At 41.2% G+C, this 18,130-nt stretch overlaps 1 protein-coding gene across 1 annotated transcript in view; it reads right to left on the reverse strand.

Annotated features, from left to right (window-relative positions):
* The window catches only part of FAM120B (family with sequence similarity 120B), a 133,689-nt gene that overhangs the window by 17,270 nt on the left and 98,289 nt on the right, over nucleotides 1-18,130 (reverse strand). Inside the window, exons 8-11 of the mRNA XM_044290210.1 lie at nucleotides 17,003-17,114; nucleotides 5,041-5,157; nucleotides 3,358-3,414; nucleotides 568-654 (exon numbers count right to left, since the gene is read on the reverse strand). Of these exons, the coding sequence (XP_044146145.1) occupies nucleotides 568-654; nucleotides 3,358-3,414; nucleotides 5,041-5,157; nucleotides 17,003-17,114 (373 nt within the window). The remainder of the gene's footprint in view (nucleotides 1-567; nucleotides 655-3,357; nucleotides 3,415-5,040; nucleotides 5,158-17,002; nucleotides 17,115-18,130) is intronic.

Genomic DNA, 18,130 nt, shown 5'->3' on the forward strand with positions numbered 1-18,130 from the left:
TATCTTAAAGGGGTTGTCTAACTTCAGTGGCATTTATCATGTAGAGAAAGTTAATACAAGCCACTATCTAATGTATTGTTATTATCCATATTACCTCCTTTGCTGGCTGGATTCATTTTTCCATCACATTATACACTGCTTGTTTACAGGGGTTTGACCACCCTGCGATCCATCAGTTGTGGTCGTGCTTGCACACTATAGGAAAAACGCCAGCCTCTCTGGACCGTGGAAACACACATAGGCTAGTGCTTTTTCCTATAGTGTGCAAGCACGACCACTGCTGCTGGATTGCAGGGTGGTTGTAACCATGGAAATGGGCAGTGTGTAATGTGATGGAAAAATGTATTAAAATGTATCTAGCCAGCAAAGTGCCTTGTATTAACTTCCTCTACAAAATAAACGTAATTTGCTGAAGTGATACAACCCCTTTAAAAGTAGTTCTATACGTTTAATTGCTCCATTTTCTGGCCATTTGTACTCGTGCTCAACATTTGCACTATAAACCAACACAACACATTGTTCACCCATTTATAGTAAATAAGCTACAATTCAATACAGTTAGTTTACCTGGATTGAATCTGTCATATTCAGGACCCCAATGGTGCATATTTCCTCTGCTGTCATATTTATGTGAAGGGTTCATGGACCGCTGTCCTATGTGAAATAAAGAATACCACAGATGTATGGCAAAGCAGCTGTTAAAACATAGTTTTTTATATAATAAATGCATTTTGTCATGAAAAAAAAATACTGCAACAATAACATAAATTGCAACAAGTAAAAAGAATCTTAGGCCACTGGCAGGGTTTTCCACATAAAAAAGTGGCAGCCAGAAAATAATATAAAGTCTGTGGTGAAATTGATAATGGATACATATACAGCACTTTTAGTAGTGTTTTTAGGTTTAGTGGTGTTTCTAATAAAATGCAGCATGCTTTACGCAGTTTTTCTTGAATTTTTCTACATAGGCTTTTCTACAGAACTTTAAAAACACCAGGAAAAATGTGTGTACAAAACATCACAAAATTATAAAAAAAAAAAAAAAAAAAAAAACTGTTTGAAGAATGCTTATGTTTGCTTTCACAGGGCTTTAATACAGACACATTTTACCGGGTCAAACTTAGAAGACCCTGGCAACCCTATATATTGCTTAAAGGGGTTTTCCAATCTCAGACAAAGTGCTCCCATTGTCTGATAGGTGCAGGTCCCACCGCTGAATTGAGGGAACACTGCGCATGCGCTTCCGCCCTCCATTCATTTCTATGGGGCCGGCGAAAATAGCCGAGCTATTGCCGCCTGCCCCATAGAAATGAATGGGAGCATGGGCTGCGCACACTGGCGGATCCACGGAAGGGGGGGGGGGGCAACTTCCCCCACCCCCCCCTCCACCCGAGCCGCTCAGAAGTGGGGGCGGTGGCCGCAGGGCACAGGGAGATGAAGCGCTCATCTCCATAGTCATCTGTATCGCCGTCCTCAGTACAGCGATACAGATGGCTGTGCTGCAAATGCGAATGGGCAGGGGAGGGCGTTATCGCGCTGACTGAGCAGTACAGCGTGGGACACAGGCCGGAAAAGGCCTGCATCGCATCGCTGACATGGAGGTAAGTATAAGTGTTTTCTTTTTTTTTATATGTACAAAAGTTTTACTGGCACATTAGGGGGGGCTCTTGTTACTGGCACATGATTGGGGGAGCTCTTGTTACTGGCACATGATTGGGGGGCTCTTGTTACTGGCACATGATCACATGATTGGGGGGCTCTTGTTACTGGCACATTAGGGGGCTCTTGTTACTGGCACATTAGGGGGCTCTTGTTACTGGCACATGATTGGGGGCATCTATGGGGGAACATTTTACTGGCACATTATTGGTGGGCACTATAGAGGCATCTACTGAGGCTACAAATAAGGGGCATTTTATATGGGGGCTCTGTACAGTAGCATTTTATACTGGGACACATTATGGTGGGTACTATGGGGAAGGGGGGGAGAGGAGTACTATGGTGTCATCTACGGGGGGCACTAAGAAGGGGTATTTTATACTTGCAAATTATGAGGGACAGTGAGGGCATCTACTGGGGCACTATATATGGGGGATTTAAAACTGGTACTTTATGGGGGGCACTAGGAGGGAGGGGGGAGAGGAGCACTATGGGGGCACTATATAGGGGTATTTTATACTGGCACATTATGGGGGCACTATGGGGACATTAGCTCAACTGGGGGCATTACGAGGGAGTATTTTTTTGCTATCCTCTGCCCCTTCTCCAAATCCTTATTATGGAATCTTTCTCATTAGGAAAAAACACATCAGCTCCGCCGAGCCCCCCGGCCAAAGTGTTAAAGTGGTGTCCGAGATCCCCAAGAGCCAAGCCAAGTAATTGAAAAGTTTTCATGTGAAATATTTTTGTTATACACATATAGCCTACACTGTGCCCCACAATATACAGTATACCACTACACTGTGTAGTCTTGTAGCGGCAGACAGAAAATAATCTGGAAGTGCCCCTCCCGAGACCAGGCTCTGGATCCGCCACTGGCTGCGCATGCGCTCCCATTCACTTCTATGGGAGAAGCGCTTGGTGGTGGACAGGCCCGGGGAAATCCGGGGTCCTCCAGCCACAGCGCTCCCCGCTTCGTTTCCGTTGTAGGTGCGGGTCCCACTGTTGGGACCCGCACCTATCAGACATTGGGGGCATATCCTAGCGATATGCCCCCATTATCTGAGATGGGAATATCCCTTTAAAGGTGTTGTCTCAGTTTAGCAAATGTCATTTATAATGTAGAGAAAGTTAATACAAAGCACTTACTAATGTATTGGTATTGTCCATATTGCTTGCTTTGCTGGCTGGATTCATTTTTCCATCACATTTTACAGTGCTCGTTTCCATGGCTACGACCACCATGCAATCCATCATTAGTGGATGTGCTGGCACACTATAGGAAAAGGTGACTCCTCTCTGGTGGCCGGGACCATGGGAGCGCACATAGGCTAGTGCTTTTTCCTACAGTGTGCAAGCATGGCCACTGCCACTGAATTGCAGGGTGGTCGTAACCATGGAAAGGAGTAGTGTATAATGTAATGGATTTTTTTTTATTCCAGCCAGCAAAAGAAACAATATGGACAATCACAGTACATTAGTAAGTGGCTTGTATTAACTTTCTCTACATAATAAATGCTATTTGCTGAAGTGAGACAACCCCTTTAAGCAGACCCGCACAAATTGTCGGGAATTGCAGCTGTAATAGGATAATAATGTTCCTGTGTTACGCCCTTCTGAAAGCGGTCTGACATACTTTTTTAAAATTTTGCAGCAGAATATTATTTGCAAAGAATGCAAACAGACTTTATTAATTACCTTGATGCCTTGCTTGCTGATTTGGATCATGGTCATGGTATGAAGAAAAATACCTTCCTGATAATCAAAACATGGTCTTTGTTAAATCCACAATAATAAGCACATTTAAATTAAACAAATATCTATCGATCTATAACTATGCCAATCGGTCATAATATTAAAACCACATATTGTATAGGCCACCTTATACTGAAAAAATAGTACTGACTCTTCAAGACATGGAATCACATCATCCCTGAAGGTGCATGGTCCTTTTCAGTAATTTGTTCTACAGTCGCTCTTCTCTGGTACTGGACAATACAAATCCCACACAGGACCTGCAATTTTGAAGATGCTCTTGTCTAGTCATCACAATTAGGCTCTTGCCAAAAGTTGCTTAGATCCTTACTGTAGGCCCATTTTTCCTACTTCCAACACATCAATTTTAAAGGGATTTTCCCAGATATTTTTATTGAGGACATATCCTTAGGATAGGCCATCAATATCAGATCTGCTGGGTTCCGGCACACAGGCTTCTCTTCAACCACCGATCTGATGACCTATTCTGAGGATAATCAATAAATATATCTCGGAAAACCCCTTTAACAACTGACTGCTTACTTTGTGGCTAATATATCTTACGCCTTCATAGGTGACACAGTCACAAGAAAATCAATTTTATTAAATTCATCTTCCACTGATTTTAACCACTTGCCACAAAAGGATGTATCTGTGCATCTATTTTAGCTGTGTGTTCCCATAGACAGATATACAGTTACATCCATGGAATGGCAAAGGCACAGGTTCTGCAAAGGCAAAGGTCGGAGATAACTCTGATTCTGTCCCAGGTTGATAGTGGCCATGGCATGGGTTTGATGCGATCACTGACAACCCCATCTGCCCACTGTGAGTGGTTGCTATGGCTGCCATCTTATTACTCCAATTAAGCCCTGATTCAGTGTGGAACAGGATGTTTGTCAGTACATTATTGTGTAAAAAATAAAACAGTGCATATCGACAGAAAGCTGATGAAGACAGGAAGTCTTGGATGTAAACAAGCCCGGATGAAATGATGCAAAAACAGGAGAATGAAAGTACTGACATGATAACAAGCACATGGGACAAAAAAAATGCTCTTGGCAAATTTTGGGGGGGGGGGGGGGATAATGAAACCGAAGAACCCCAGGGGTTAATGTTATGGCAGATCTATCTCTCTCACATGTATTCTGTTTAAAGGCACATAACTATATGTTTAACCTCTGGATAGGTCATCAGTATCTGATCGTGGGGATCAGCTGTTTGAGAAGGCACCGGCACTCCTGTGCGCACTGTGGCCTGCTCAGTGCTTACAAAGCACATCGCTATACATCGCATAGTGGCTGTGCTTGGTATTGCACTCATCCTCATTCACTAGAATTGGGCTGAACTGTGCTTATGCCACGTAGTCACTGGCCTAGGGAAAGCTGCGAGAAGGCCGCAGCGCTACTGCAAGCGGTGCTGCCTTCTCAAACAGCTGAACAGCGAGGGTCCAGGGTGTCAGACACCCACTGATCCGACACGGATGACCTATCCAGAGGATGTTAGTAATGTTTTCTACATTATGTAGAAAAATCTGAAAATTCTAAAAGTTCCATAAACTTTCTAGCATCATTGTACCTCTGTATGTTGAATAAATTGCTAATTTAGTAATACTTGGAGAAATACCTTCGTTAGGTGCTGGCTGATGGAGAACATTATGCCACTCATTTCTTTCACTTTGATGGCCATACTGAGGATGAGAATAAGACTGATCCTTTCTGTCAAATAAACCACTGGACACCTCTATAAGCAATAAATAACAATATTTCATTGTAGTAAGTAGAGTAATCACTTTGATAAATCCACACTAATGTTCACAAAATCAACAAAAAAAGAAACCTCTCCCACATGATATTTTAATAAATATTAGTATTACCCTACTGCTGGAGCCCCTTTTCTTAAAAAGCTAAGTTGTATGATTCCTGTTATTTCTCCTAGAAATGTATTAATGAACTAGAAAAGCTACATTTTCTGGGGAAATTGTGTGAAGTGTTCTTGCCTCCACCAGTAGTCTACAACTACAGAGGGCGGAGTAACTGGGTGGAGTGGCTTGAGTAACTGTTGTGTGGTTGGAGTAACTGTGGAAAGGTTGGACTGGGCAGAGTAACTTTATGGAGTGGGCAGAGTAACTGTGTGGAGTGTTTGGAGTAAGTAAAGATAGTAAACATTACACTAACCAATTGATTGATCAAATGTAAAAAGTGCACATGGCAAGCTTGATAGAGTGAGAAATGAGGAAGTGGTGGCAGTTTAGAAATCATTTCCTGATTTTTCAGCTCCCACTCTAGCTTTTGTCAGCTCTCACTCTAGTTTTGAACATTCTGCCATTCATTCCTATGGGACCAATTTCGCCACAAAAACGCTGATATTTCGTGAACCATTCGACGAAACGATCCACAAAGTAATAGCACACCAATCGGGAACAATCCTCATGTTTCGGTATATTACTATATATCTAATTAGTGTAAAAACTGTGGGAGGAGTTAGGGTGGTAAATTTGGCTATAATAATAAGAATATATATGTGAGATAACAGTAAGCGGTCTTGCCCTGCAATAACACTTAATTACTTTAATTTTCGCCCTATAAAACACATCTCCCCATATGACGCACCTAGGTTTTAGAGGAGGAAAATAAAATATTTTGAACTAAAATATTTATTAAAATAACAGAACAGTATTTCAACAATGAAAACATGAACACAGCAGCAAACATGCCGAGAGGCGGCCAGAAGAAAACTAAGACATGACTTTAAAGGGATTCTGTCAGCTAGATTTAGCCTATAGAGCTGAGCACGTCCACAATATACATTTCCCATAGCTCTGAGTGCTTGTATTCAGTAAAAAAGAAAAATGATTTCATATATTTATGCAAATGAGGCTAGTAAGGAGCCCAAGGGGGTGTTACCAATGTTTCAGAAGCCAAGCCACACCCACTGTGAAGGAGCCCAGCACCTCCCCGCATCCTCCGAATCTCCTCCTTGTTCCCCCGACGTCACATAGTTAGAGCGCCGTAATCTCACATATGCCAGCTAGCGCATGCGCAGTTCGTTCCCTGAGGCTGATGCCAGCACAAGGAAAGAACCATATGCCGGCACTGATATGCGGCGTACTCGCGCATGCACAAGATTACGGCGCTCTAACTGTGTGACGTCGAGGGAGCAAGGTGGTGATTTGGAGGATGCTGGGCTCATTCACAGTTGGCGTGGCTGGGCTCTTGAAACGTTGGTAACAGCCCCTTCGGCTCCTTACTAGCCTCATTTGCAAATATATAAAATCTTTTTTTGACTGAATAAAAGCACTCAGAGCTATGGGAAATGTATATTGTGGAAGTGCTTGTGGCGATCTAGCAGCACATGTTCTCAGCTCTATAGGCTAAACCTAGCTGACAGAATCCCTTTAATGTCCAGATATGGTACTCCACTAGTCGTCAGAGAACTCCAAGAACTCCTTCTCGCTACTGTCCAAGCTTATCAAACTCAGAATGACTGGTATCATTGTCTTCAGTCTCTTCTTACAGGATACTGCCTTCAGAGCCATCCAAGGCATTACTGATGCCACATTTTTTAAATAACCTCACAACTATTTCTTCTTTCACTGCCTGCCATGATGATTTCACCCACTCACAAACCTGAGTGATATTGGGCTTTTGATTTCCCGCAGCTATCCATTAGTTTCACTCTTCACGCATAAAAACTTTAAATGGCTTGTTAATGGAAACATCCTGAGATTGTAACTGGCTGTTAAGCCCCCCAGGAATTACCACTAGATGGTCTTGGCTTCCTTAAAGATCTTTGTTTGTGTCTTCACTGATATGTGCCCTCCAGGGCATTTGGACCACACTTTTTCAAACCATATTTTCATTCCATTTTCGTTCATCCATCCATGTCATGAAAATGGACAATAACTCCTTGTGGAATCCCCTTTTTTGGCATGTTTTTCCTTTTGAATATTAGCATTGGTGGCAGGTTGGTGCCATCTGCGCAGCAGGATAACACAACCACGTAAGGGATTTTCTCGTGTCCTGAGGTTTTGAGTTATGGTTTTTGCACCCAATATCAATTTTGCAGAATGGGTGCGGACCCATTAATTTCAGACGGGTTTGAAATGGGGGCGGACCCAATAAAGAGCATGTCCTATTCTTGTCCACAAAGGCATTTCTTTATAAGGCTTTCCCTGTGCGTGCCACAAAATGTGGAATGTGGTGTTTGTGTCATAAAGATCTGCAATTTGTGGACTGCAAAGCAGTTACAGCCTATGCATGAAAGATATGAAGTTGCTCAACCAGCACTGGTCACAGAACTCAATAGACACAGAAATCCGGACTAAATAGGAGACATGACATAAACTCATTAATTGAACAGATGTAGACACACAGACAGCAAGGAAAAAGTTAACCTTCGCAATACAGAATTGAGGAGGAGTACAAACCACAAGTAACCAGGACCGAGATACATGATGTAATGGCACTAGCAAATAGCTCACACAAGCAGCCAACGCTGGCCCAGACAGTACAATGGTACAAGTGAAAGGCCATAACAATAATTACACTTAAAAAACAGAAGGAACAGAAACAGTTGTATCTTGCTGCCATTGACCTTAAATTAGTTTTCCAGTTCTCATTAACATACTTAAGATAATAATTTATGAAGGTAACTGTTCTTTTATGTTGTTTTTTTTTTTGTTATCTTTTTTGCCCCTATCGTCTGTACTGGGCTGAGGTCACATGATTATGTCCATGCAGCTCTTTCTTTTTTCCTGTGAGGTTATGTAAATGGGAGGTCAGTGATTGGGGAATGTCTATGTAACTAGCTGGGTGGTAGATATAAACTAGCTGAGCATTGTTAGAGCGGTGAGGGAACCGTGACAGAGAAAACAGAAGTGCATCATGGGTTCTCTTTTTTTTAATTTATTTTTTTCCTTTTTTGCCTATAATATTAATTGTAATGTTTCTTAAAGTTTTTACATAACATGATCTGTGCAGTGTATCTTTAAAGTACCATTAATGAAAACATTTAATGATAAGAGTTTTTCAGATGCCTTCCAGATAGTATTGTCTGTAAAAATTTAACTTGCAATAAAGCGTGTTATATGTGCATTGTGTGCAGGATTACATTTTGTCAAATAGACACACAAACACAAAGATTTCCTAATGAAACTAATCATGGGTTCTCTTGGATACAACAGAAAGTACTACACCCAGGATATGACAAAAACAGAGGGAATTGTGAAAACGGGGCAGTAGAGTCCAAATTAAAAAAATAAAAGCATGGGGAAGATGTAACTGAGGTAAGTAACTACATGAGTATATCTGTTAAAAAGCAAAGTAATCTCAGAAGACAATAAAATAAAAACTATGCACATTTTCTGTGTGGATTCCCAATGCGGAAAATCCGTAGTTTCGTACAGTACCAGCAAAATGTATGAGATTAAACAAATCTCCTGTACACCTTGCAGATGTTTCCCGTGTGGAAACTGAACTGCTGTGCTGATTTAGAAATACACACACTCATACATACATATACGCACACTCATCCTTACAATAGACAGTATATGATAACTCAAATCTATAATATTTGTAGAAGCAAAAATTTATATATATATATATACACTCATAAATTCCTTTTAAATACTATGTTAAGTGTAGAAATGATATAAATATGCAGCATGTCAATTATATTGGTGGTTTTATACCTTTTCTAATGAAGGGTGAGATCGGCGGCAAAACAGCATTAAATCTGCATCAAAAACCACTGCTAGAAATTAATGCGGATCACCTGCACATACAGTACCTTAAGGTCTCGAAACAGAGGTCTGAATATTTATTGGACCATTGGAACACCTTGATGCTTTTATTTTTCAGCCATTCTGATTTGCTACAGTAGTTTGCTTGGGATGTTTTTCCTGTTCTGTTACCCAGTTTTAGCTAAACTTTAGCTGTTGGATAGATGGCCTCAGCTTTGACTCTAGAACACTTTGGTATAGAAAGTAGTTCATGGTCAACTCAGTGACTGCAAAACAAGGCCAAATGATCAACAGTCCAATGCGTTGGTATTAGGCGTTTGTGTTGATATGCTGTTTGTTTTTCATCAGATGTGGTGCTGTGCATTATGGCCAAGCAACTCTGGTCTCATCTGTCCAAAGAACATTGTAGTTTGTTCAGATGCAACTTTCTAAACTTAAGGTGTACTGCCATGTTCTTTTTAAAAAGAAGAGTCTTTCTCCTGGCAACCCTTTCAAACCAGCCATTCTAAATGTCATGATCTTGAGCATTTAACCTGCTGAGGGCTGTAGAGTCTTGTCCAAGCATTGCACGGTTTGACTATGGAATGAATTCTCTGAGATGTCCACTCCTGTGAAGACTGTCAACTTGTCTTGAATGTTTTCCACTTGTGAAGCATTTTTCTCAAAGTAGAATGATGGACTTCAAATAGTTTGGAACTGGCCTTACAACCCTTCCCAGACTGATAGGCAGCAACAAATGCTTCTCTAAGATTATGCCTGATGTCTTTCCTCCAAAACATCTGCTTTTATAGGGGTGGTCACTGTTGGAGGCATTTGATTACCAGTGCCTGGCTACTAATTACCTTCCAAAATTCAGAAGCACCACTTCTGAATTTTGGCCTAGTTTTTGTTACATAATGACATGGTGTAATCTGTCATGTGTTGTTCACCTGATCTTGCAATAAACAAATTTTAAGGACTAGATGTGTTTTTAAATATGTTCTAAAATATGTAAAACATGGCATGTACCCAGCCTAACTAAGCTGTTATGGCCAATCCATATACAGTGGTCCTTCAAGTTACAAAATTTAACTTTCACTGTAAGTTAAAACAATTTTAACTGGAGTCCATATCTCTGTGGAAAACTAGTAATTGGTTCCAAAGACCCAAATGTCATCCCATGATAAAAGAACGTGAAGATTTAAGAAAAATAAGCAGATAACTGAGGCAGATAAAGTAAGTCCTTACATTTAGCAGTAAGTAATAGATGCTGGAAGCTGTAAATTACTTTCTATGATGAGGACAGGCACTCCTTTAGTATCTTGTATAGTGCACAGTGTACCGGAAAAATTTAAATACAGCCACCATCACCTGACATCCAAAGAAGCAGCTCATTCTGACACAGACAGAAAGCAGTAGATGATATGTAGGACCTCACTGTACTGTAAAGAGAAGTTACTATATACTGTAACTTATACAGGTGTTTTACCAGAGAAATGGCCATATTGATTGGCTGCGTCTGAGTCTGAGGTATTGTTTGCCGAGTCTCGTTTCAACACACAATGGCCCAGGAAAAACCATTGTCAGCTGAAATGATTGTATCTTGAGGGACCACTGTACAGTCAGATGAGGACCAATTAGCCGTGCTTATTTTCAAAATAAGAGTATAAAACATTCTGGGTTTCCACTTACACAGGACTTACTATGTATGGGAAAGTGTGCATCTGTTTCCCGTAGCTACTACAGCTATAAAAGCTATTATAGTAACTTATTCATCTGATTGGATCTCCAACTTAAAGACGGACACGTGTACATGAATGCATTTTCTGTATGGTCTGCTAAGCAGCTTATATCATGTGAGCACCTCAAAGACATTCAGATAAGACAAGATATACACAAACGTATATTGTTTCACTTGCACATATAGTGCACAATGATGGTGATTCACTACTTTGGTATGATTTCTGACCCTGTATGGCGGCACAGAGAGTCGTATGACAGAGATGTAGGTATTTTAATACCTCCATGAGGCACTGTATTCTCCACAGGAAGCTAAGCATTCTAATGTTGCCACTGCTTGTGGATTTGCAGCTCGTAATAATACCATGGATCCACATGCACATTAGACCCATTTAAATGGGTCTAATCCACAAGCAACTACCAAGCCATGGTTTCCTCACAGATTTTTCATGGATTCTGCATCAAGTGATATGTTACTTCTTTTTTTTTCCACAAATCTGTGTTGTTTGAATAACAGCAAGGATTCCAATTCTAATCAGTGGGAAAATGAAGTTCACTCTGATTTTGGCATGAAATACACTTGAAAATATGAGTGAAAAACACACAATATGAACAAACCCTTAAATGGATTGTCCAGCTTTTTTTTTTATACATATATATATATTTTTAAATTTACAACCCAGCCTTACCAAAACGTGATCCAGTAATGATATACACTCAATGAATAGTGCGGCGCACATGACCCAGTCCATCCACAAGTTTACACGTGGTGACTGGAATACCAGAAGAACGAGTGACAGGGAGTAGGCGAGTATGGATTTTTCCATAAGTACCACAGGCTGACAATTAAAAACAACAAAATACAGAAAAAGCTGGACAAACCATTTAAGGAGATTACTGTGAATACACCATAATATTTTTCCTTACAGATTTCATATGAATTATTGAAAAAAACACAGTGTACATCTGTATGAAACAGTCATAGATGACGTAATAATGTCAACAGCATGCAAAAGAAAAAATTTGAAGACATGAATTATGATACAGGATCAGAAAAACAGAGCAAAAAACTAAGCGCCATAAGATATAAAGAGAAGTGTTTGGAATAGGATGATAAATCACACAGTGAACCCATGAACAGCACTGAAATCTTCACTCATCACTCACGTGGGTGTGCTGTAGATGTGATACGTTCCTCCGTGGAGTAAACTAATGGCTCAGCAAGTCCCTATACATACCACCTCAACAAATAGCATTATATACACAAAGAATACATTGTGCAGACATGAGCCCTAAAGACCTTGTCAAAGGTTGATTTCATATCATCTAAATGGCAACTGGCGAAGCCCCTCTTAGAACAGTACTGAGCCCATCATGTTGTAGAAAGCTTGGAGAAGGTGCATGGTAATTGGCAGCAGTGGGAAGGGCAATGTGTGGGTGAGGTTGTGTGTGTGGGCGTGTTCACAAATCCTTACGGAAAGCCTACAGATCAATTATTGCACAATATCCAGTCAAAATTAATTGGTGAGCAATACAGTGTAACCTTAAAAGTGATGTGTTACCAGATAAACATCATTTTACTAGCACTTTTGCAAGATCACTAAGGCCTCTTGCACACGACCGTATGCCCTCTGTGACATACGGTCTGTGAGCGGGCCATATGTCCCGGAGCGGCATTGATCATGCGCACAGGAGTGATTACAATGATGCTGTGCACGTCGGGCTGACCGCTGTACTATCGTCCTGCACTCATATGATTTTATGAGTGCAGGACAGTAGCACCGTGGGTGGCCCAACATCCACAGCGTCATTGTAATCTATGATGCTGTGCACTCCCGTGTGGAAAATCAATGCCGCTCCGGGACATATGGCCCGCTCACAGACCGTATGTCACAGAGGGCATACGGTCGTGTGCAAGAGGCCTAAAAAGCACTAAAGCTTATATTAGATGCTCGTTAGCGATGATCTGGCAGTGTTATATTGTCACCAAATAGAAGCGGACTCCTCCTCAGTAGGGGAGGAGCAATTGCTAATGCCATCCCCATACTGCTCGTCCCCATACTGAATCATTTTTTTGCTGACGGCAGACCGTAATTACACAGCAGGATCTGCCACCGGCAAACGATGATTTTTAAACATGCTGAATAATCGGCGACAATATTAAGCTAAATGTACACGATCAGGATTGCGTGCGGAAAATACGCACCTTTAAGTTATGTACATTGCATTTTATGAGAATTTGAAATTCTCAATGCACATGATGCGGATTTTGACCTGAGGTGAGGATTTTAAAATCCACAGCATGTCAATTTATTTTATTTTTTCTGACCGGATTTACTACATTCACTTAGTAAAATCCGCATGCGGAAAATCCGCACCAAATTTGCATGCAAATCCGCACCAATTGATGCGGATTGACCGCACGGATATGCCTGCGAACACCTGCGGATTTCAGTGCAGATTCTCAGCACATGAATCCTTAATGTGTGCGTGTACCCTTAGGCCTCTTTCACACGGGCGTGAGTTTTTTTGCCCGGATAAGAGCCGGGTGCGTTGCGGGAAAATGCGCGATTTTTTCTGCGCAAGTGCAAAACATTGTCATGCGTTGCACTCGCGTGAGAAAAATCGCGCATGTTTGGTACCCCAAACATGGTTATAAGGGAAAATAATAGCATTCTGAATACAGAACGCATAGTAAACCAGCGCTAGAGGGGTTAAAAAAAATAATAATAATAATTTAACTCACCTTAGTCCACTTGATCGCGAAGCCCGGCATCTCCTTGTGTCTCCGCTGCTGATGAACAGGACCTGGGGTGAGCTGCTCCATTAAATACAGGTTAAGGACCTTCGATGACGTCACTCCGGTCATCACATGGTACGTCACATGATCTTTTACCATGGTGATTCACCATGGTAAAAGATCATGTGATGACCGGAGTGACGTCATCGAAGGTCCTTAAGCTCTATTTAATGGAGTAGCTCACCCCAGGTCCTGTTCATCAGCAGCGGAGACACAAGGAGATGCCAGCTTCGCGAGCAAGTGGACTAAGGTGAGTTAAATTATTTTTTATTTTTTTTAACCCCTCTAGCGCTGGTTTACTATGCATTCTGTATTCAGAATGCTATTATTTTCCCTTATAACCATGTTATAAGGGAAAATAATAATGATCGGGTCTCCATCCCGATGGTCTCCTAGCAACCATGCGTGCAAATCGCACGGCATCCGTACTTGCTTGCGGATGCCATCCGATTTTCACACACCCCATTCACTTCTATGGAGCCTGCGTCACGTCAAAATCGGAAAATATAGAGCATGCTGCGATTTCAACTGAACGCACAAGTGATGCGTTAAAAACATCGCTCATGTGCACAGCCCCATAGAAATGAATGGGTCAGGATTTAGTGCGGGTGCCATACGTTCACCGCACGGATCGCACCCGCACGGAAAACTCGCCCGTGTGAAAGGGGCCTTACACTGCCAGATTATCGCTAACGATTAAGCACTGAAGCTTATATTAGACGGGCAGATAATTGTGCAGATCATCACTAATGAGCGTTTGTATGAATGCTTGTAAGCGATGATCTGGCAGTGTAATACTACCACCGAATAGCAGTGGTCTCCTCCTCAGTAACACCATCACTCGTCCCCATACTGAGTTATTATTTGCCGGCGATAGACCGGGATTACACAACACGATGTGCCGCGGGCAAACTATGATTTTTAAACTGAATAATTGCAGCAGTATTACACTGCCAGATCATCGCTAACGAGCATTCATAGGAATGTATATATATAACATGTATAGACGGTGAATGAGGTGACTATGGTGACACTTTCCGTTAGCAAAATTGTATTTATTTTTTAATTTTTTTTAATTGTATTTATTATTTTTTTAACTTATAATTTAAAGGGGTTCTGCAGTTTGTTTAAACTGATGATCTATCCTCTGGATACTAACTAAACGGAACGGAATGCATTTTGGAGTATTCCGTTCTGTTCAGTTCAGTTTTGTCCCTATTGACAATGAATGGGGACAAAACTGAAGCATTTTTTTCCAGTATTGAGCCCCTATGATGGATCTCAATACCAGAAAAAGAAAACGCTAGTGTGAAAGTAGCCTTATAAGGGAAAACTGCCTCCTGTGGGGGAATTACACATAGGCAAGGCTGGACGTATATAGTAAGGGGGCAGTCATGAAAGGGTTAAACTAGGGTGCATAATAGTTGTCATTCAATGCTCCCCCTCGACCTCTCGATAAAAGGACACAACGTTTCATATGCTTGTTCAAACTACAAATCTGCTGTGGATACCACTTGGTCCATACAGTTAAGGTACAAGTTGTATTATTTTTTTGTTAGACATACAGGCACCTACATAAAAAATGTATACCAAACAGATGAATATGACTTTACTTTAAAAAAACATACACATATTTTTGTTTATTTCTGTATATTCTGTGCAGAAAATCTGCAATGTTTTAGAGTAGCTGCAAATTGGATGAGATTTAAACAAATTTGATTCATGTGTATTTGTCTGTGGAAAATGAATAACCCCTTCAACCACTGTGACGAAGCAGTAAGTCACGGTGGTTGGGGTAATGGAGCCGGCTGCTTTAGTGAGCCCACTTCATACGCGGAAGGTGTCAACTGTATCATACAGCAGGCATCCGGCCGCAACGACGGGGAACGGCAATCCCACTGAACCTTGTCATTTAACCCCTCAGGTGCTGCAATCAAAGCTGATCGCAGCACCTGTGATGCAAGGCAGAGGGATCCAGCTCCCTCTGCCCTCTGACCGGGCCCCTGTAGTGAATTTGCGGGGCTCCAATCGGTTATCATGGCAGCCTGGAAACTTGTGAAGCCTTTCAGGCCTGCAATGGTAAGCTCCCTGCTGCTGTGTGCACAAAGCACAGTGCAGCAGGGAGCATGTGAAAATCTTATTCACCCTAATTGATCTCGATTAGGGTGAATAGGACAAGGGATCAAAAGTTGGGATCATCCGGGTTTAAATCATCCCCTTTCCCTATTTTATATATAAAACATATCAGGTATCGCCACGTCTGAAAATGTCTAAACTATTAAATATATATTTTTGTTAAACATTCCTGTGCAGGGAAAACAGAATGGAATATTTTTTTTCAAAAACACATGGTCGCCACTAAAATGGTACCATTAAAAAACAAGCCCTCATACAGCTCTTTGGATAGAAATGTAAAAAAAGTTATGTCAGAAAATGGCAATGCAAAGAATTTCCAATTTTTTTTCGAGGTTGCTTTATTTTTTAAAAAGTTGTAAAACAAATTAAAAAACCTATACAAGTTTGGTATCGCTGTATTCGTACTGAGCCATTTTTAGCACACAGTGAACACCGTGATGTCAAAACCACAAAAACCTTGGTGGAATATTATTTTATTTTATTTTTTCAATTTAACCCCGCAAAAAAGAAAGCCCTCATATGGCTATATGAACGGAAAAATAATAATGTTATGGCTATTGGAAAGTGGGAAAGAATAAAGAAAAATGCAAAACAAAAAATGAGCTGGGTACTTATGGGGTTAATGTTGGCACAATCAGGTCACAAAGCTCCCCTAATACTACTGAACGCAATACTAAATATGTCAATCTTCTAAAGCAATAACGTATGGCAATGTCCTTTAAGTTGTCACAACACTCGCTTTGTTATAAACACAATGCTTGAAATAACAGTAAAAGAGTTGTTATGGGTTGCTAAATAATTTGCTTACAGTGTGTACCAGTGAAGAGAATTAATGACACTGCTACAAAAGCTCTGCCAATGCGTTGTGTCAAATGTAGAGAAAGCCATTTGTCAAGTGCTGTCAAAAACAGACAATGCTCGCAACACTGCGCTTCACTGCGCTGCACTGCCACAGGTATAATAAAATCCTAACATCTTTCTCTTTATGGCGAACACTGGTCTAGGAGGATACTTACTAACCAATTAAACAACCAATTATACCTCACTAGTTTGGAGAAATTCTTTTGCTGCTGTCTAAAACTCTCTCCCAAGCCAAAGGCATTAGCATGCACCCTGCCACCTTAGGTCCTAGATGTCCAATATAATGCTCCAGACAGACACTTATTATGCCTACCCAAGTTGATCCTCACCTTGTAAGGGTCCACCGCTTCTTTTTGGACCAGGATGCAACATCCTATTCTGTGCTGCACACGCTTCAGTGATTATTGCCCTCAGTTTCTTGAACTCAGTTATTAAAGACTCCTGGAAACAAAAGAATTTTGCAGATTTAATGGTTTATCATTGACCTTGCATGATATAAGGATTCAAGAAATTACATTTTAGGTTGGGCAAGCACCAAAGGGAACATTTGAAGGTAAAATCTACCTTATGCATATTTCGTATCATGCGATTTCCATTCCTTCGTAGAATGAAAATTAAAGGACTACAAAGATCTTAAAGGGATTCTGTCACCAAGGATGTATGTGTCCAAGGGGCTATACGAACCTTCCTGGTGCCCAGCCACACCAACCTCTGAAGGAGCCCAGCACCGCCTATGTCCTCCGAATCTCCTCCTTTCATCAACTATAGATTGCCGTGAGCTCGCGCATGCGCAGTGCCGGTATAGTGTTCCTTCCCTGTGCTGGCATCAGCCTCAGGAAAGGAACTACGCATTGCGAGATTACGACTATCTATCGTTGATGAAAGGAGGAGATTCAGAGGACATAGGCGGTGCTGGGCTCCTTCACAGGCGGGTGTGGCTGGGCACCAGGAAGGTTCGTATAGCCCCTTGGACACCTACAAGACTAATTTACGTATCTCTAAAATCCTTTTTTAAAGAAAATAAAAGCACACAGCCCTATAGGACAGGTATATTGCGGACATGCTAGCGGCGATCTAGCCGTGCATGTCCGCATCTCTATAGCCCAAAACTAGGTGACAGAATCCCTTTAAAGACGGAGGAAATAATATACAGCTGAACAAACCTATTGCTGACTCTTCTAAGTCGTTCAGGAAAAAGCGCTGAAGCGCAATTGCTTTATATCACAATTATAGTTATTTTCTATATATAAATACTGAATAGTAAGGGGGACAAAAATAACTATGAAGGAAGTGCGGCCATGCTACTAACATAAATACGTCTTACAGTTTGCTAGCATTCAATATTATCCATTAATGAAATGTTCTGTGATATAGCTCCCAGCATTTCTTCGGATCAGTGAGAATACTTGTACATTACTTATTAATACATTGGAAACTGGTCATTCATACTCTGGGAC

Source organism: Bufo gargarizans, chromosome 4 (genome assembly GCF_014858855.1).
Source record: "Bufo gargarizans isolate SCDJY-AF-19 chromosome 4, ASM1485885v1, whole genome shotgun sequence".
Classification (NCBI taxonomy): domain Eukaryota; kingdom Metazoa; phylum Chordata; class Amphibia; order Anura; family Bufonidae; genus Bufo; species Bufo gargarizans.